Here is a 22,150-nt window from a genome sequence, read left to right on the forward strand (position 1 = left end):
GTCTAGGAATGACTGCACTTCGTTGGTTAGCATGTGGTGTGTGAAGCAGTTAACTCGACTGAATGTATATTTCATTTTTCAATGTCTAAAGTTAATAACTTCCAAATGAAGAGGCAGATGAGAACCAAATTATCTGGCATCTTAATTTGAATAAATTATATGGCAAATGACAGTGTGAATGGAGTGTGATAGTGAGCCTGACTCCAAAAGGACTTTTACTAAGTGACTATGATTGCTTTCAGCACAGGCTCAGCGGGACCTGCTTTGACCAATGGTATTTCCTCCTTGTGACACTTGTTTGGAAAAGTCACTGAGCCTTCCTGGGGTTGGACAAGATGGTCTTGGAGGTCCCTTCAAGCAATGATTATCTTTCCATATTTCTTTGTTCTTTTCCTGGACCTTACACTCTAATACTGTGGGATGATAATTGGTATAAATCTTATTCATCCCCAAATCCAACCAAGGCGTTTTAATTCCTCCTAAGGACCTCAATGGAAGGTGGTTTCCCACAGAAAGCAGTCACACTTACCAAACCTGAGACTCCAGGGTACCAGGAATTCCATAGGTCATATTTGGGGGTGGTCATCAGAATTTTAAATAGGCGTGTTCCCTGGCATGCCCTTGTGTATGTATACTTGGTGAGTTTAGACAACTTATGGAAAGTTTTCAAGTAATAAAAAATCACTTCTTGACAAAGAACAGTCAAAAAATATACCTGGATTTGTTATTCCTAATATTTTTAAGGGGATTTGAGCTTAGGAAAGGATTACTTAATTAGGTCTATGTGTGCTCATTTAAGAATGATCATAATTGGGAGAATATTATGAGTGAATCACCTTGTATATCATTAATATTATCCCTCCTGCCATGATACACTCCTCCCACCCTTACCCTGCTGAAGAATATGCACTTGGGTGGTATCATTTTTATCCAAAGAATCCCTGCTCACAGGACCACATAAGATCATTTGGTACTATGAAGATCTTCACCATGTAGAAGCTAGAAAGCAGTCTTATTATGGGACTCTGAATGGTCAATCAGTCTTATATATGGGACGTTACTCCAAAGAGTGACATTAGTCACTGAATAAAGTCATTAGACTATCACCAGAAGTAAAGAGATTTTCCCTGTGTTTGTAGCCTAGAGTGGAAATAGAAGATCCTCTGATGGATGTCTATTTGAAAATATTGGAAAAGTTAGGAAACAAAGTGACAGACTGAGAATGCCAATCATGATTTTGTTATTTACAAATACCTGTGAATTCATTCATCTGTTTCAGGAATGCATCTGAGTTCACCAAGGCAGGACCGCTAAGCCCTAGTGCCCTAAGCAAAGTGTTAGGAATGGGTCCCTTCTTCCTTTGTTTTTACTAGCTTCCCATGTAAGCAACAGAGAGCTTTTCTACTATTTTGAAACTTATTCAAAAGCACCAATAAGTTATGAGCCTTTGTGCATGCCAATATTTCAGTAATGGCTAGGTTGTAAGGGCTGTGGCGTATATCCACCTTGGCAGCAATCACAGTGCCACTTCAGAGATATTTCTGCATATTATTTGTCCATTGAAAGATCTGATCAGCTTCATTTCTTAAAAATATGGCTCACCAAAGCAGCTTGAGATAGTCAATGTGAACCAGCTCTTTAAAGGAGTTTCTGCGTTAGGAAAGGTTGCTTGGACATTAATACCAGCCCAACTGACCGTGCATAGGATTTCATTATTTGAACATATCCGCTTTTGAGGGAGTGAAACCTATACTGTATCTGCCTTCTTAAAGTTATTACATTAAGGACCTTGGGTTATGGAACTACTCTCATGAAGTGTACCTAAGACAGCTGTACCTTTTGCCCCAAGGAAAAAATGACCCTAGCAGTACCACCAATGAGTACTATGTAAAGAATATGTAAAGACTGTGTGACTGTGTATCGGGTCAGTGTCCAAGATCATGGAGAGTTCAAGTGGGAGGGACACTGGATGGGAAATTGTGAGGCCTGGGATCTAGTTGCAGTTTTGCCCCTAACTGGCTATGCAACCTTTAGCAAGTCACTAAATCCCTATGATCCTCAGGTTCCCCACTTATGAAATGAGGAAAGCAGGCTAGATGATTCCCCAAGGTCCCTACCACTCCTGAAGTTGCATAATTGTCTGAGCAAGTCACAAATTTCAAGCTTTTCAAAAAGCATACATCCTTCTCATCTGTGCCTTCCACCTTCTTAATGCTATCCTATACAAGCTTTGACACAAGTCAGCTGAAGTACAGTCAACCACCGTCTCTCCTTAAATGGAAACCTAGACAGCAATCCATAAAGGAAAGCACAGATTGTTACATGGCAATTATAACACTTGAATTGCTGGTTAAAATGTATGGCAACATTGTCAGTGCTGGGTATTTAGGATGTCAGTCAATCATACCTAAATCATAAGGCAGAGGAAATGAATTATGAGGTAGCAGTATCAGTCAACCAGTGCCATAATCCTGAACTTATTTACTTAAAGCTGATGTGTCAGAAGAAATGAACATATGATCATTTAGCACTCGTAGAAACAACGTTCTCCCTGTTTTCATTTCTTGCTTAGATGAATGCCCCTCTCATTCTGTCTGCCCAACCAAGGTAAAGAAATTTCATGGTTTGACTGTTGCTAGTCATTTGAAGGTTTTCCCTGAAAGCTTTGAATATCTCTTTTGCTGTGTATATTTTCTTTCTTTTCCTGATAAAACAAAGGTAAATTATCCTTCACATCCTGTAGACCCAGTACTTGAAATTTTTTTTTGGATAAATGTAAAAGTGCTATTCAAAAACACTCCTTAAGTTAAACTATACTTTTTTTCCCTGATGCTTTAAAACCTCCTTAAAATGAGAATGACAAGCAGCTTAGGACCAGCTTCATCCTACCACAGGAATGTAAGGGCATGTTGGGTTGTGTGTTAAGCTCTGATAGGTCTTAAATCCCCATTGGTCTTTAAGAAAGCTGTAGGCTTGTTCGCCTCATCCCTGAAAAAAAAAAAGTACTATAAATACAGCAACAGAAGTAATTCAGGAAAATGATTCTTTGTGTACCCACAGAATCTCTGAATTGGAAAAGATCCCAGTAGCCATCTAGCCCAAACCAGACCTGAACAACAATCCCTATTTCAATATTTCCAACAAGTGGCCATCTGGCCTTTGCTTAAAGATTTCCAGGGAAAGAGACCCAACTACCACTTGAGTTAGTTATTTATGAATAGCTCCAATTGTTAGGATGTTTTCCCATACAGCAAGCCTAAATTTGTTTCACTCTATTCTTTACCCATTGCTCTTAATTCTGCTTCTGGGGCCAAGGAAAATAAATCTGATATCTCTTCTGCACGATAGGCCTTCAAATGCTTGACGACAGCTCTCCTGTCCTTTCCCTTCCAGGCTAAATATCAATGATTCCTTCAACAGATTCGTATATGGCATGAAACTGAGGCCCTTTCACATTCTGGTTGCCTTCTTCTGGATGCTTTCTAGCTCATCTGTCCTTCTGAATACAGTTCTGCCCCAGATTTATACCGACTAAGACAGAGAAGAGTGGAGTTCTTGCTTCTCTAACCCTAGACATGATGCTTCTTAAGATCACACTAGCTTTTTCCCAGCTGGTGTAATACTATTTACTCATAGTGAGCTCACAGTCCTCTAAAAAACAAACCCGGATGATTTCAGGCATAGTGATGTCTTCCCATCTTGTACTTGTACAACTTTACATTTCTCTTTTAAATTTAACCTCATTAGATTCAGCCCGGTGTTGTGTGTTGTCAAGATCTAGTCAGCCAAAGGACAGCATGAGAAACTGGGCCCCTGGGGGTGATAGCATGGGAGTGAAAAGCACCAAAGTGGAAGGTCAGGTGGGCCAAAGACACATTTTGTACTCTCAGTTTTGCCTAGGGCTGGCTTGCATAGTGATGAAAGCATAAAAGGGACAGGGGTCCTTTTCCCCTCAGATTCTTCTAAGGTAAGATCAAGGAAGCTACAAAACAGCTCAGGCTGGAGGAACGAGTGTTAGAGGCGGCAGCTGGAAGATGACACGTGTGTCATAAATAGTGCATTAGCAGGGATGCGCCATTAGAGCGTCATGGACTCCTTGCAAAGCCATGCATCAGGCCCTTCCTGATTTCTACAAGGTGCTCTCAAGTGAAGGCCACCATCGTGTTCCCATGCTTTTGTGCATATTCAGCTCTACCTTCTCCTGTCATGGAGAGCTAAATATTTAACATCCTTCTGCGCAGCCTGGAGACATGAAAAATATTAAGCTTAAAATGATCCTGGAATGTCATCATTCAGCCCGGTCATCCAAGCTACAGGCAGCACACATAAGTAGGTGTCATCGGTAAATGAAGAGCATTTCCAACGTGCTTTATCAAGGAGCACTCTGCAAAAGGGCCCAATTAGTATTATCACTCCCATGATATATTGCTAGAATTTTAATCACATGATAGAACACATCAGTGGAGGGGTGCCCAAATCGCAGTGTACTCACCTAAGGAAAAAGCCTAAAATTGCCCACTTTCAGTTTGATAGGTCAAAACACAACAAATCACTAATGTAATGTAATCAATTGCTCTTATTAGTACCTGAATAAGGGAAGAGTTTCAGGAAGTTTGCATAACACTCTCTGATGGTGAAATACCTGTTTTTAATGAAAATCCCATGCCCTCAAGTCATATTTCATAATGGAACCTATTAAATCTGGCTGGGTTGGAATTGGGCTCCTGACGTCAGGGTGTAGGCGTTGTTAAAGTAAAAATGAGAGGGCAAAATTAGATATACTATTCAAACAAATCTCTTATGAATGGCCTGCTTCCTGTGAAGTTCATCCTGGAGTCAGGGCGAAGTGATCTTAAACAAATTCTACCTCCATTATTCCCTTACTGACATTTAGCAAGTTTTGTATTTTAATATGTTCTATTTTGTCAGCCTGGTCAGAAGAACTATCTTGTTAAGCAAATGCATTATAATAGCAGGCTTCTTGGAGAATAGACTGAGAGAGTTTTATAAAACCTTAAAAGTTGTATATTGCTCTCCAAGACTACTGAATTATAGTCTCTGTCAAATTATACATTGCAGGCAGCTGTGTTGAAAAGACCAGCATGGGGGAGAGACAAACAGAGAGGCAGCTTTCCTGAGAACATGGGAATGCTCAAGAGAAACTGTCAGTCACGTGCTTGCCACAGATGAAAAAAAGAGTTACCTTCCAGTAGCCAGGATAAATAGGGCTGCCAATTAAATCCCACAACAGTGACCTTCTAGGGACTTTGTATATGGTTATGGCAAACAATCAGGCTTACATTCTGAATTACCAAACACTGAGTTACACAGAATGTTTTTTTTTTTTTTCAAAGAAATGCAGTTGAATTACTTTCAATCTTCTGGGACCTATTCTCAATAAATGGGAATGACTTGCAGTAATCACTTCAGTTTCCAGGTGTGGTTTAATGGGAAGAGTTCTGTACTGGGAATCAACTGACCTGGGGCAGACTCTGGGAGCAGAACCTTGGGCAACTGATTTCATCTCTCCAAAAACTGCCTCAGTTTCTTCATCTGCAAAATCAGGGGGCAGGACCAAATAGTCTTCAAGGTCCCTTCCAGCCCTAAGACATCGTGACTCAATTGTATATAAAGGAATCCCTTCACATCTGAAAATTTTATTCTCAAGCAGGTTAGGTTATTTCCCTTCCAGTTCTCTTTTCATTCCTCATTTGCTCAGCATAGACATTTTTTTCATACATTGCATAGGTAAACCTCAGGCCAGCTCATGTGTGAAGTATTTCAAATTCCAAATTATTGAAGTCTGAACTAATGAAATCCCATAATGAAATTTCATGGTGTCACATATCACTGAAAGTCTTTTAGCGATATAAAGATGTTCATTTTAGTGCTATTTGTTGTAATAAGATTGAATCTGCATGCTATTTCTAAAAGAAATCCAACCTGGATTTTGTCTTTTTATATCTTTTGTCATCCAACTTTATGACACAGTAACCGTTTATAATGTTATATGAAAAATATACCCTTCGTGGTCCTTATCCTTGAATTTGGGTTAATCACTTTCAACTAAATTGCAATTCCTGCTGATTTTAGTGTTGCATATGATTAAAAACCATTATTCCAAAGCTAAAATACACTGGACTTGGGACACAGCCTGCATATTTCCTCTAGTTTGATTTTTGAAAGATTGAAACTTTTAAAACAAGTGTGCTGAGTTGTCAGAATTTTCCAAAGATACCAGTTTTAGCCATGGCATTTTTCCTCTAGTATGTTCCAGATAAATACTGTGGCATACCGGATAGGGAGCTGGCCTAAGAGCTGGGAAGACCTGACTTCAAGGCCTGTTTCCAGGACTGTACTGGCTGTGTGTCCCTGGGCAAGTCACTTAGCCTCTTGATGCTGTAATAACCAATCCATATTAGAATTTGTGCTAGAGAATGAAAGGAAATCCGAGAATAGTGGGGCATTCATCCTAAATTTGGGGAGAGCAGATATAGATATATAGATTTATAGATAGATATACTCATATAGACGTGTGTGCTTAATACTGTCAGCACAATGTCACTGACAAACAGGAATCCCTGGAGGACCTCACCATCCCCAACCTGGCCTCTGTGATGGATCGCCTCCATCCCAGGGGCAAATGTTATTGGCAAGCATACTGTTTTGTGCCTCAACTGATATTTATGATCAGAGGGTCTTTGAACAGGGTTATTTTTGTTGGTACATCTTCTGGGATACTTTCTGGACCTCTACTGTGCCCCAGCTCTTCAGCCTGAAACTTTACTCCAGCCCTGGAATTCACATATTGGAAGTACTTTCGGTCCCTGCAGCTTCTTTCTCTGATTGGATGAATCCTCCCAGAACCTTCATTTACAGAGGACACCCAGGCCAGCTAGGTCTCAGTCCTCTGCAGGCTGTACTCAGACCTCCTCTACCATGCCCCAAGCTAGGCACCTTTCCCCCTCCCTGTCCTCCTTTTCCTTTTATTTGTTATCTTCCCCAATTAGAATGTAAGCACCTTGAGGGAAGGAATCATCTTTCTACTTGTATTTGCATCCCCAGCACTTAGCACAGGGCCTAGCACATAATATGTGCTTAATAAATGCTTGATGACAGGTTGACTAACAGGGATTCAGAGATCTTTCTTTCAAAAATAGTTAATGAAAGGTCCTAAACAATTTTTTCATGGCTACTACTTTCTTTTAGGTAATACTTAGGAAACATGCCTGTTTAAAATAAAGTGATGTTAGGATCCAAGCATGATGGTTTCACCATCTTTGATGAAGAAAATAGTTTATGATGATTTGTATAGATCTTTTCCATTTTGGGAATCCCTCCATTTTCATCCTTGAATGTCTTTGCTTAGTTGGGTATCTTGACAAGCTTTGATTTAACCTTCAACTATTTCTGTCTCCTTTATGAGATGATACTGCTCACAATCATCCACCATCCTACATAAGACATTACAGATGAGTTTCTAGTCTAATCTAGTGTTGCCTTTGGCAACTCTCCCTTTGTTTGGCAAAGAAGTCAGATATTTGTTCACTAAGGTGCTTTCTGTGATCTTTTGGTGGTCTTGTGTCAACTAATTTGAATTGGTTAAACGTCTGTATGGAATTTTTATATTCAGCATCAAGGTCATTCCTTTTGCCCATTTCCCAGTTTTGATTGTCAGATACTGTTGTCTCATGGATTTCCATAGTTTAAAAAGTTCGTCCTCTGTGGCCATCCTGTTAGTGATATGACTCTCTTGTAGGTAGCTAAGTTGGTCCTCAGAAAAACAGCCTTTCTCTGTTGCCATGGGTCATACTTAATGCCTAGCCTTCAAGAACCCAGGGTCACCTACACACCAGGAAGAGGCATCAGAGTAGGACTTTGTTTCCAAATAACTGGGTCAATTTATAGCTGCACTAGTAGTGTATTAGTGTGCCTATCTTTCCATAGTCCCATAAATTTTTACTATTTCAATTATTTCTCATCTCTCCCTTCCAAGCAAATATGATGAAAGATGGAAAGAGCCAAAACTAAAAGGGCCATAGGAAAGTAGGCAAATGAATACACACTTGGTGGAGTTGAGGATCAGCCCAACTGTTTGGAAAACAATTTAATATTATATGAGAAAACTCAGCCCCAGTGATCCCTTTGGTGTATGCATATCCCCAAGGAGGTCCAAAATAGAAAGAATGTCCCATGTATACCAAAACATTCATAGCAGTATTTTTTGTAGTAGCAAAACAAAACAAAACAAAACAAAAAACTGGAAATAAGTATTGTGTCCATCAATTAAGGAATGGCTGAAGAAATTGAGATATATGAATGTAATGTCATTGCACTTGAAGAAAGAACAGAAATGAGGAATTCAGAAAAACATGGAAAGATTCATATGAACTAATGAAGAGATAAGTAAACAAAACCAAGAGAACAATATACACAGTGACCAAAATAACACGAACAGAAATCACACTAAATGGCAGTCAAACTCTGATTAATTATAATGTCCATTTTCAGCCTGAGAGGCCTAATTCTGAAACATACCTCCCTACATTCAGATTTGGTTACTGTATTTCTCGGTTTTGCTTAATTTTTTTAAACAAGGGAGGATTCACGGTGTAGAAATAATAGGGAAGACTTAAAAAAAAAAACCAAAAGGTTGTTACTCAAAACTAAAATAAAGCAGTATAGGTAGAATGCAAGTTCTTTGAGTGTAGGACTTTTTTTTTACATTTTGTCTTTGTATCCTCAAAGCCTCTTGCCTTGTACATAATAGGCATTTAATAAAATCTAGTTGAATTAAACTGGGGAGAAAAAAGGACAGTGTCAGGAGTGTTCAAATTCAAACTGATCTGATGCCAGCAAGGGAACAAAACGTAGCAAAAAGTGTGAGTTTAATCATACTGGGGGAAAGAGGAGGATCCAGAAGGGCTAGGAGCCTGACCCAGAGGAGATGAGATGATAATACAATGGGGAGAAAGCAGAGCTGCTCAATTCTTGTTTTGCTTCTGCTTTCTCTTTGGATTGGGAAAAGTGAGAAAAGAATTGGCTAATAGGGATTTGATGCCCAAGGAAAATAAGACATTCCCCAATTGCCCCTGATGAGTTCATGTAACCCAGCCCAGATGAACTATACCATAGGGTACTGAAAGAATCGACAGATAAAACTGCTGTGAACCACAGCCCATGGCCTTCAAAAGAAACTGAAAGCAAGCATATTATCCCACAAATGAAAAGGGACAAATGTGGGACTGATCTTCACAAAAGAGAAATAAATACAGTCTGCAATATAAAAACCAGTGTGCCTGAATTAGTTTCATTGTAAACTTTTGGAATGCTTGTGATAATTAGAGAATGTCTAAAAAGGGAAGGAGCAATGATAAAGAGCCAGCATGGCTTCAGCAAGAAGAGGCTGTACCAGGCTAACATAATTTCTTTTCTTGACAAAGTTACTAAACTGGTAGATTGGAGGAATGTTGTACATACGGTTTACCTTGATTTTAGTCAAATAATTGATAAGCTACGTTTGTGAGGGAAAAAATAGATGTGGACTAAAAGATAGTCCCATTAGATGGATTTGGAACTGGTTGAATGACTGGACTCTGAATAGCCATGAATAGTTTCTTATCAACATGGAAAGCTTCCTCCAGTGGAGCCCTCCAGGGATCTGCACTTGGCCCTGTGCTATTTTAAATTTTGGTCAGTTAACTGAATAAAAGCATTGATGGCATACCTATCGTATTTGCCAGTGACATAAAGCTGGAAAGGATAGGTAACATCACTGGACAACAGAATCAGGATTCAAAAAGATCTTGACAGGCTGGAACACTGAACCAAATCTGGTAAGGTGAAATTCAATAGAAATAAATATCTTCATAGTGACAATGAGGAAGGTGAGAAACAGATGCTAATAGCAGAGGCAATGTGAGCTAGAAAAAAAAAGACACTCAATGGGCCACGTTGGAACGTTGGTCTATAAAGCGTCGTTAAACATTTCAGTTATTGTTTTTGTCCTTGAGGTCTATTTTTTGTAATTTTTTTATGAAAACGATAGGGGTAAGTGAATTGAAAGCACACTCTTCTTCATGCCTGTGATACAACAAACTGGTTTTAGGAGAGACTTACACCAAGGTTGTCCTTCTCTACAAGCAATAATGATCTTGACTATCCCTTTCTCCTGTACATAAACAATTGGCATAGTCGCCCTTTGTCTCTCTGCCTTTCCAGGCAAAGATTGCCTAAGAAAGAAACCTTAATTTAATGTGTCCTGCTATAAATATCATTTCTTGTTTAGTCATAGAGGGTGCTATCATGTGAGGTGCCCTTGAAAACATATAAAAGTGATCAAAGAAAGGAAAACAATATGGAAGACTTCAGAATTCTGATCAATGCAATAACGAATCATGAGATTAGAAAGCTGATGGTGAAAATGTCTCCTGCCTCTTGGGAGACAGGTGGCGGACAATAAGTGCTGAATGAGACATTCATTTTCAGACATAATCAATATGTTGAATTGTTTTGCTTGACTGTATTTGTTAGAATGTAAGGTTCTATTGAAGTCAGTGGGAAATAATAGTGATTTTAGAAGAAAAGAACATCAATATAAATCATTAAAAACAATAAAAGAAAATGGAGGTGAAAAGTGAGCCTGTTATATGAACCCTAATGATATTTTAAAAGCCAGTAATCTTGCCCATTCAATGAACTTAAGAAAAATTGCTTGTGCCCTATTTATTGTGGTTTTCCCCCCCAAAAAAATGTGTATTCTGATTGGCATTGATAATATCTTTGTGGATAAGAGTTATGAGGCTTTGCATTGCTCCTTAGCACATATGGCAAAATCTTACTTATCTGGAGACCAGCCTTATGGAGCCCTCATGCACTCCCAAAGTACTTTAACATTTTCTGAAAAAAATGTTAAAGCAACTCTGACTAGATTCAATTAAATGAAATAAGCATTTATTAAGTTCCTACTATGTGCAAGGCACTGTCCTAGGCTCTGGGTTTACAAAGACCAATAGTGAAAATAGTCCTTTCCTTGAAAGAGCATAGCAGAAAGCAGTCATGAAGAGCTGAGAATGATGAAAGACCAGAAGATTCCTCCTGATGTGCTATGAATGTGTAAGTTGTTGACAAGAGAAAAAAGGAGTGTTCTTGTTGGGTGGAAATGTCTCTAAGAGGTGAATTACTTCATGTGAAAACCAAAGAGCCTAGTAGAAATCACAGGAAGCATAACCTAAGTGGAGACAAGGTGAGGACAAGAATAGGGAACACCAATGGCAGCATCAGAGCTGGAGAGCTGCAGACAGTGACAGCAGAGAAAGATGGCAGCCAGAAAAGAGAGACAGGCTAACACAGCTCAGTGTTGGCTTCGTGGAGAGCAAAGTTGTTGCTGTTGTTGAGTCATTTCAGTCATGCCCAACTCTCCATGACCCCATTTGGAGTTTTCTTGGTAAAGATACTGGAGGAGTTTGCCATTTCCTTCTCCAGTTCATTTTACAGATGAGGAAACTGAGGCAAACAGGGTTAAGCAACTTGCCCAGGGTCACACAACTTGGAACTCAGGAAGAGGAGTCTTCCTGATTCCAAGTCCATTGCTCTATCCACCTGCCATCGAGCTGCCCCTTAGGGAGCCAAGAGTGCCTTGTATTTCAGTAGCTCTCCAGTAACTCTACTCTCTGTGTCTTGGGGTTGGAGAAGGAAGAAGGGTTTCACCACACTTTGAAGTTCCAGTTCTTAAAGGGTAAACTCTTAGTTCTCCAGAATTTTCTCATACCCAGAACTATTCATTCCACAGCCATGCCAGTTTAGCAAGGCTTTACTGTATATCACATTTCAACAGGAAAGTCTGTATTATAGATTGACCTCTCATACCAGGTCTAGCTGAAGCTCTCATGCTAGATGCCTTTGTAATCAGCTTGTCTTATGTATAAATGATTCCAGGTACCAAAAATGAATCAAACATTTGACAGAAGAGGGTTAGAAAATGCAATGGACACAAGAGGCTCCTTTTCATCAGGAATTTCCTTTAGCTTTTGGACTTCCTTAAAATTCTGTCTATGGCTGTGTCACGTCCGGGAGTAGACTTCTAGACTCCCAGAATGTTAGAGGCAGAAGGAACTTTGGAGATCTGCTTAGTACTCCCTTCATCTTCCATTTGAGGCAACAGAGCTAGAGAGGCAAAGTCACTCACCTGGTATGGTCACATAGTAATAAGTTCTAGAGCAGGACCCCGCCCAGTGCTCTTTGCCCTAAATTATCCAGCAGTTGTGACTAGTTCATTTTTTTTTATTTTTGCACTGAGAATAACTGAAAAGTTAAGGAAAATAACCTGATTTTGTGCTATTGTGACAGTTATTCATGTAAGAACTGCCATCTGCATGTCTTCCCATGATTTCTGCTGAAACATTACCATGCTATACACTGTATTGTGTACACGGGTACCTGACAAATGGTTCTGGGATTGAACCTAACGTTGAATGGTGACATAAAGGTGTCAAAGACACAGCCTGCAGGCCCCATGTGACCCACAACACTTCTGAGTAAGGCCTGAACCAGATTAACATGTAACTGGGAAATATTTAACAAAATAAATAAATACAAACAACAGAGATAATGTTAATTTGTGGTTTTCTAAGTCAATATGTTGCCTACAGAGATCTGTTTCTATTTGAGTTTGGCACCAAACTAGAATGTTCTAGAATGTATCCAAATGTACAAAGAAGCTCATTTTTCCCACACGGTAACTGGCTCCTTCACTACTTTACTCATTTCTGTATGAGTAACTAATAATTGTTAACTTTTTGAATCAATCCATTAAAAAATGAGGCATACAAAATTTAAGATATCATTTGCTTGAGTGACTAATATGACCTTTGAAAATACACATATTGCACAAAAGCACTGATCAGGTTACTCATTTGCCAAGTTGTTTTGCCAAATGGAATGCCTCTGCAGTGGAATATTAAAAAAAAAAAACAATGGGATTAAAAATAAGGGCTTTAACAAGGAGCTGATCTCTCCCTCTCCCCTGCCACCTGCCTCTCTCCCTCTCCTTCTCCCTCTCCCTCCTCCCTTCTTTCTTTTTTCTCTCCCTCTCTCATCTTTCCTTCCTCCAAGCCTACCAATGACTGAGGACACAGTAGGAAGGAACAAAAGCAAAAGCAGAGGCAATCTTATCTCGGTACCCTGCACAGCTCTTCTCCCTCGGCGAATTCTGGTGATGCAGACGCCTTGTTTCCCCCTATATGCAACTAGAATAGATACTGGACTCTACACGGGGGACCAGATTCTCAAGCCATTTCAGATTTCCAGGAAAAACACTGTAAAAGTACTAGTTTTTAGACAATAATGGCAGCCCCCCTGATTTAAACATCGTATGCCTTCAGTATGTTTGAATATACTTTATCTGGTCACATATTAGATGCCCACTGTGCCAGGAGTTCTTAGTAGCTACTGAGTCATCCTTGATTTCAGAGACATACTCCTGAATCTGTAATTCATACGCATGAAAACCAAATGCATTCACCTTCAAGGGCCTTGACAGAAAAGAGAGATTGTTTTCAGTGCTTGAAGGTGAGGCATTATGGTCATCAGGCCTTCTCCCTAAATGACTTTGCTCCTTCCCACTGCTTCCTATCAAAATCCTCCCCATCATTCAAAGCCTGTCTCAAATCCCACCTCTCGCAGGAAGACTTCCCTGATTACTCTGGCCAAAAATGACCACTCACTTCACTGAACTCAAGATCATAGATTTAAACCTGGAAGTGACCTTAGAGGTCATCTAAGCTAATTCTTTTATAAATGAGGAAACTGAGACCCAGAGTTCAGTGACTTGCCTAAGATCAAACAGGTGGCATGTAAGTGACTTGGGATTCAAATCCAGTCTCTCTGATGCCAAATGTGGCACTGTCACCACCGTAACATGCCTCATTTTGCATTTCCTCTCTCTCCCACTCATGGTACATACTGCCCGAGATGTTAATTATTGGCGTACGTAGTTTATTTCCCCATTCAGATTATAAGCTACTGGAAGGCAGGCACTATGTCTGATACAACTCTCCACCACTTACATCCCAATTCATAGCTCCCAGCAGAGTGGCTTGCAGTAGATACTCAGTTTTATCATATAAATTCATGTGCTTGGAAGCAATAACTTGGTGGGCCATTGTAATGGAAAATTTCATCTCAACCTAGTGCTGTCTTGGATCCCTCCTGAGCAGCCAATGTTCTTTGGCATTGAGGGGAAGAAAAGTGAAGAGAAAGGGGCTGGATTCCAGCTGGGTACACAAAACAAATGATTAGTCAATTAATATGTAGAGATCACCTGGAATAGCATTTCTTTCCCCCAGGTTTTCTTTCAGCCAGATGTAGAGCATGCAGTTGTGGATTGTTCCAATGGTTCATTATTTCTAACGCTTAAATATAGTCTGTGGAAAACCTCTTAGACTAAAACTAACATTTCCTATTCACTGTTTGTCAGGTTTTGACTTCGAATCAATGTGTAATGAAAAATGTCTAAAGTAATCCAAAAGCAGCATGAGTCGGTATGCTAATAGTTCTGCCATTTGGAATTTGTTAAGTTCATAGGCTTAGGTTCAAACCAGAAAATGTGTCTCAAAAAATCTTAACTTTTCTCAAGTTTTTGAAGATGTCCATTGTCTCAATGGGAAATCAAATATTGTGCCAAGTGAGGCTTTCTAGTATTAAGGCAGTTCCTAGTCCTTTTGCTTTGGACTTCACAAAAACGGGCAATTTTTTTTCAGCAAGTCAAAGGGTACTAGCATGTAGAAAGGGTAGAAGACCCTCAGCTATGAGAAATCCCAACTGAGTTATCTCTGCCAAATAAGAGGCCTGAGAGTTTGTATAAATAAGGGAAGAGAGAACACCTACCAAGTTGAATTCAACTACATTTTACAAATATCCCAAAAGCTGGGTGCATGATGGTTTTACAAACTGTGGCCTCCATTGTTGCATGCATGAGTTCCTCATGGTGTCTAAAAATAAGTCAGAGAAGTTCTGGAAAGATGACATTATTGCTGCTTAGCTTCACATGAGCTTTTATATCCTGAGGTCTTTGAAATTTGACATTCACATCCTAAAAGAATAGATTGCCAACCCCGCCTTTTTTTAAATGAGTATTTTCTATGAGAATTGTCCATCCATGCATTTGCTTTAAATTAGCATACCTTGGAATGTAGTTTGTAGGTAACAAATAGAATTGTCTGTTTGGTTGACCTTGGCTGTGTCCTTGGGAAAGTAAGACATTTGGATTGTAAGTAAAATTTGTCTTCCGTCATCTACATGTTTCCAAATGCCTGGATGCTTGGCTTCATGGAAACAAAATATTGAATGATGGAGTGAATTTTTCCAGTTTTGTTTGAGTCTTTTGTTGTCATATAGGCACAGACTTTGTCAGAGGAAGTGGTATTACCAAGTCCCAAGCCAATAAATGTGTTTTAAGGGCTCAAAATTAGTTGGCAACAGTGGGGCAGAGCCAAGATGGTGGAGGGAAAGCAGTGACTTGCTAGAGCTCTCCCCCAAACCCCTCCAAATACCTACAAAAATGGCTCTAAACAAATTCTAAAGCAGCAGAACCCACAAAAAAACAGAGTGAAACAAATTTCCAGCCCAAGACAACCTGGATGGCTGATCAGAAAGGTATATCGCGCCGGGCTGGGAGAGGAGCGCAGTTCGGTGTGGGTGCACAGGCCGCAGCGAACCTGGAGCAGGCCTCAGAGGACTGAATCGCGGGCAGCTGTGGCAGTTTCCAGACTTCTCCACTCACAAACACCAAACACAACTTAGAAGGTCAGTGGGAAAAGTCTGTGACTGCGGTGAGAGAAGAAACTAGATCTCAGCCACCCCCAGGGCAGCGGCTGGCTTCTGAGCTTCCGGGCCACAGACTGAGGGGGAATCGAGTGGCTGATCAGGGGGGATTGCAAGGATCTCTTTACCAGGGCTAAGGCAAGAATCTCTTGCTTTACCAGTGCTTGGATCTGGGTCACAGTTCTGAGGGGCGGTCCTGGGGCGAAGAGGAGCGCTGGCGTGGCGGAGCTTGTTGTGGTGGTAGAGAGAAAACACCTTGCCTCTTATCATACCACTTTGGAAGAACTGACACTTTTCAGGTCCCTAGAAGTATCTCTGAAAATAGCCGTACAAACCCCCGAAGCTTGGAACAGTACATTCTCCACATTAGAAACAGTCTCTTACCTTAACAAAGAGTTTAAAACTCAAGTAATTGGTTGGGATCATGAGCAAGCAGCACAAAAAGAGTCAGACTATATTATCTTACTTTGGTGACAAAGAAGATCAAAACACACAACCAGAAAAAGAAAACAAAGTCGAAGCTCCAACATCCAAAACTTCCAAGAAAAATATGAATCAGTCCCAGGCCTTGGAAGTGCTCAAAAGGGATTTTGAGACGCAAGTAAGAGAAGTAGAGGAAAAACTGGGAATAGAAATGAGAGTGATGCAAGAAAATCATGAAAAGCAAGTTAACAGCTTGTTAAAAGAGACCCAAAAAAATACTGAAGAAAATAACACCTTAAAAAATAGCCTAACCCAAATGGCAAAAGAGTTCCAAAAAGCCAATGAAGAAAAGAATGCCCTAAAGAGCAAAATTGGACAAATGGAAAAGAAAGTCCAAAAGATTACTGAAGAAAATACTTCCTTAAAAATTAGAATAGAGCAATTGGAGCTAGTGACTTTATGAGAAATCAAGACACTGTAAAACAAATCCAAAAGAATGAAAAATTAGAAAACAATGTGAAATATCTCATTGGAAAAACAACTGACCTGAAAAATAAATCCAGGAGAGAGAATTTAAAAATTATTGGACTATCTGAAAGCCACGATCAAAAAAAGAGCCTAGACATCATCTTTCAAGAAATTATCAAGGAAAACTGCCTTGATATTTTAGAACCAGAAGGCAAAATAGAAATTGAAAGAATCCACCGATCTCCTCCTGAAAGAGATCCCCAAAGGAAAACTCCTAGGAATATTGTAGCCAAATTCCAGAGTTCCCAGGTCAAGGAGAAAATATTGCAAGCAGCCAGAAAGAAACAATTCAAGTATTGTGGAAACACAGTCAGGATAACACAAGATTTAGCTGCTTCTACATTAAGGGACCACAGGGCATGGAATATAATATTCTGGAGGGCAAAGGAAATAGGATTACAACCAAGAATCACCTACCCAGCAAAACTGAGTATAATTCTTCAGGGGAAAAAATGGTCATTCAGTGAAATAGAGGACTTTCAAGCATTCTTGATGAAAAGACCAGAGCTGAATAGAAAATTTGACTTCCCAATACAAGACTCAAGTGGAAAATGAAGGGGTAAACAGGAAAGAGAAATCATAAGAGACTTATTAAGGTTGAACTGTTTACATTGCTGCAGGGAAAGATGATATTTGTAACTCATGAGATCTTTGTCAGTATTAGGGTAGTTGGAGGGGAAAATTGTATGTATGTATATATAGATAGATAGATGGATAATAGATAGATATATAAAGGGCACAGGGTGAGTTGAAGATGAAGGGGTCATATCTGGAGAATAAAATTAAGGGGTGAGAGAGGATTATACTAGGAGAAGGAGAAAGGGAAAGGTCGAATGGGGTAAGTTATCTCACAAAAAACAAAAAACAGAAAAGAAAAGGCTCTTACAGTGGAGGGGAACCGGGAGAAGGTGTGAGGAAATGAGTGAATCTTATTCTCATAGGATTTGACTTAAGGAGGGTATAACATACACACTCAATTGGGTATGGAAATCTGTCTTACCCTACAGGAAAATAGGAGGGGAAAGGGACAAGAGAGTAGGGGGATGATAGAGAGGAGGGCAGATTGGAAAAGGGGGTAATCAGAAGCAAATACTTCTGAGGAGGGACAGGGTCAAAAGAAAGAATAGAATAAATGGGGGGTGGGTTAGGATTAAGGGAAATAGAGTTAGTTTTTCACAGCATATCTACTATGGAAGTGTTTTGCATAACTGCACAAGTATAGCCTATATTGAGTTGCTTGCCTTTTCAATGAGAGTGGGTGGGGAGGGAGGAAGGGGAGAAAATTTGGAACCCAAAGTTTTAAAAAACACATGTTTAAAAATATATTTTTTCACATGAAACTGGGAAATAAGAAATACAGGAAATGGGGTACAGAAATCTATCCTGCCCTACAGGAAAATAGAAGGGGAAGAGGGGTGAGATAGCAGGGAAAGCAGACTAGGGAAAGGGGTATTCAGAATGCATGCCATCTTGGGGTGGGGGGAGGGGTGAGATGGGGTGAAAATTTGGAACTCAAAATCTTGTGGAAGTAAATGTTGAAAACTAAAAATAAATAAATAAAAGAAAATTTAAAAAGATTAGTTTGCAACAATGAAAATGTTTATTTCTGAATTGTTTAAATTGTGTCAAAATTCAATGCACACTTGTCAACACAACACACTTATGGTCTGAATCTGACGATGGATAATAAAACTAATCACACAATAAAGCTAAAAACAATCCTTTGAGGAATTTCCGTGTTCTCCACTCGACTAAATGGAAATAGAGACGGCATATGAAAGTCTCTTAGTAGTATTTAAATCATAGTTGGTTGTTTAATCAAGAACTTACCTAACTGTATTTCAGTCCACTTATGTTCAGCTTTTTAATATTCTTTGAGAAGTACAGAGGTTTAGTTTGACTAGCACCCTCTTCTGAGAACTCATTTGTTCTTCAGTTGATATAATGTGGTTTTTGTGTTTGTTCCCTCAGAGAAAAATTCAGGGCTCTTTTTGATGACCTCGCTTTCCTGTCTGTCATTCATGTCCTCATATTAATCAGAAAGTGAAGATTTCAGTCTCCCTGGTAGCTTGAAGACTAACCATGAACTTCTCTTTCTTTTTTTTCGCAGAGAGGCGGAGACAATATCCGTGGAGATTCCGACAGGTAAATTGTGCATGCTCTTTTTGTGTAACTACCCCAGTCTCTCTTATACCAACACATGGGTGAATGGTTCACCTTCTCAGAGGAATCAAATTTGTTTGCACAGAGGTGCCCTGTATGTTTTAGTTAAAAGAGCATTCATGCCACCTAGTATAAGCCTAAAGATTTCATCTAGGCATTGCATTAGAGAATTTGAAAAGAATCTCTACTTTTTATGTTTTCTTGAATTTTCTCTTGGTCAAAAGGAATGGCTTTTTAAAAGATGAAAATAAATTCAAACTGCCTTTCTAAGTGACTTCGTGTTGGATGAAAGGTAGAAAATTCATACAATAGAAATAATTTCTTACAAACAGCGTTTGGAAATGATAGAACCATCTTCCAAAATTATATTCATCTTTTTTAAGTACTGTAATCAAGAAAAAGCAGTCAATGTCCAAGAGTTAGCAAGGATCTACTATGATATAGCTTCTTTCCAACTCAGCCAATAGTTTTCATTTGAGACCATAATTCATCTATTTTATTCCATGCAACAAAGCTGCCTCTGCAGTCCTTCACAAAAATCACATGCCAGGACATTTGCTGCCAGCTTGTCTTTGTGTGGGGCTGATTCAGTCCAGGTTCCACTGAGGCAAAAAGAAAATACTTAGTATCAGATGCTTCCTCGTCAGTAAGTGAATAGCTGAAATGTGGTCTGTGGGTAAGATCCTAGCTGGTGAAATGGATTCTCCTCAGGCTCTTGGAGAAAGGGTAGTTACAGTGTTCTCAGGACACAAGAGGGGATTTTCTGGCAAAGAGAAACCAATTTTGAGAGTGAGAGTTGTCATGGAATCTTGTCAGGTAAACGTGGTCTTAGGCAGAGCAAAGTTCCTCAAGGTGAAACAAGTTGAAATGCTCAAACTCCATTTCTTTCTTCTTTTATTAACTTAACAGCAGGGTTTCTTTCCTGCCCTTTTATTTTTATAGCATCTTAAACAACACGGTGTCTCTCCTGCTTATTCCTTTCTGCCACCCAATTTGTGTTTTTCTCATAATATGAATTTCAGTGTATATTCCAAATTAACAAATGTCACTTATGCAAAACGATTAGTGTATCCTGTGATGGGACAATGTAATGGAAACAATTTTCCATTACAATTATGGTAATGATCATTCTTTTCCTGGGGATAAAATGAACTTGTTATTTCAATTGGGCAAACATACACAAGCTCCTTGATAGCAAATTTGAGGACATATTTCATATACTCTTAATGCAACTTCGGTTCCCTCTTTTAAAGATGGGGAGAGGGTCTAGGGGTGTTCCTTCAGTTTGGAGCTGACCCCCAGCCTTGGCAGCATCCAGCTCTGATGAACCTCCCTGGCCTTATGGCCTTACCTAAGAGCTGCAAAAGACCAGGTTGCCTGATGGTGGCCAGCACCAGAAGTAGATTAATGAGCGTAGCTGGAAGGCTCAAGTGCTCTCTGTCCAGCACTACTTGAGAATTGGCCCTATGGCCTGATTTCAAACCACAATCCCAGGACTTTGTAGCAACTTGCAAAGGACTCTGGCTGCATTCCTGCCAGTGCTTAAGGATTATGAGAGATTCTGAGAGTTGCTAGTCAAAAGGATCGTTTGTTTGCCCTCTATCGAGCTCCTCTGCCTGGCTTTCAAGGTCTTCTGTACTCTGGTTGGTCTCTTTCTACCTATAAAAATGTGTTTCTTTCTCTTCCCCAACACATAGCCTCCATCCCAGTAACACAGGTCTGCTTCTTCTCCTTTCTAACTTAAACCTTTGCTCAAGCCAAATGCCTTCTCCTCCTTCCTCCACTTACCCAAATAATGCCCACCTCATGTTCTAGCTTCTACATGAAGCTAGAATTCCCAAACTCTTTCGATCCCCACTGACTCCTCAACTCCTATTGCACTGAAGAGTCACTGCCTCTTTACATCAGTATTTTGACAAATGATGTGATCTTGTCAGTGGGAGTAGTGAAGCCTGCTCATATCTTCCCCTTGTCTAGTGCCATTTTTATCTGTGTCCTACCACAAATCCTCCACAGATTCTCCACCCATTGTGCTGTGGGCCTTCCTGTAATTCTCTTGTCATTGGATAGATACTAATGGAGCACATGGGCTGTCCATGTTACAGTGTATTCACATCCGTCATGTGCCTCTGCATTACCCATCACATGATTCTCAACTTTATTTCTTTGGAGGTTACTACTCCATGACTGGCGGCTACAGGGTATTGCTAAAAGAATGTGGGTGTTAGAAAGATAGGCCTTTGTTCCAGGGAGAAGTGTGGGGTCAATCCAGCCCCCTCTTCTATTTGGAGCCCACAGTTTAGCACCAAAATATTATCTATGAGGTGTACATTGGGTTTGTCTGTTTAAGTGGAACTTAAGCTCCCAATGGTCAGCAATCATGTCTTGCTGTTTTGTGTCTGACACAGCAATGCACAGCTGAGCAATGCATAGGATCTTAATAAATACTTGCCAATAGAATGATTTCTGCTCCCTTGGCAGCACACTGAGAAAGCATTCACTGATACAGAAAGCAGAAATCTACATTAAAGATGGCCACATTGGGAGACTAACTGATACAGTGTGATGTCAGTACGATGGGAAGTTCTGGGCAAGCCATTGGTCCACGCTGCTAGTCACATATAATAACTGATTAGATGGCTGTCGTTCTCAGGCCTTCGATGCTAGATAAATCCAGGGTTGTTTTTCTTTTTTATGTTTTTAACAGCTTGTCCTATTTAGCACAGACTCTGGGGTTCACCCTCCCAACCCCAACTTGTGCTATCTGGTTGAGTCCTCAGAGTGGGTTTGGCAAATTCCATAGTCCCAATTCCTGAATAGCTCTCTAGTGACTTGCTGAGGTTCTCCATTAACATTTTTGATGTCTTTCACAGGGCTTTGTCCTTTGTAGTAAAGAGTTTCAGGAAAACTCTATGTTCTGCAATGAACATTTTTCCATACTTCCAAATACATGGAGATACAATTTAACAAACAAATATCATTTTACAAAGTTCTCATAGGTTCCTGTCTACCTTTGGTGCTTACAAAGGGGCTTTTCCAACTCAAAACCAATAAAGAAGAGAAAATGACAGGAGTAAAGACCATCAAACCTCCCTTCTCATAAGGAAAGCCTAGCAGGGCCTTATAGAGCTCCCTGAGCATGTGGGGCCCTTCCCCCAGGGATTAGGGATTTCTGGCTCACTGGAAGTTATCCCCTTGCCCTTCAGGTGAGAAG

General features: G+C 39.9%; 1 protein-coding gene across 1 annotated transcript in view; it reads left to right on the forward strand.

Moving 5' to 3' along the window:
* LOC114026284 (connector enhancer of kinase suppressor of ras 2-like) overlaps positions 1–22,150 on the forward strand; it is a 560,345-nt gene that overhangs the window by 433,722 nt on the left and 104,473 nt on the right. The window contains exon 14 of the mRNA XM_027839961.1: positions 18,884–18,918. Coding sequence (XP_027695762.1) covers positions 18,884–18,918 — 35 coding nt within the window. The remainder of the gene's footprint in view (positions 1–18,883; positions 18,919–22,150) is intronic.

Source organism: Vombatus ursinus, unplaced genomic scaffold (genome assembly GCF_900497805.2).
Source record: "Vombatus ursinus unplaced genomic scaffold, bare-nosed wombat genome assembly UNPS02004691.1, whole genome shotgun sequence".
NCBI lineage: Eukaryota > Metazoa > Chordata > Mammalia > Diprotodontia > Vombatidae > Vombatus > Vombatus ursinus.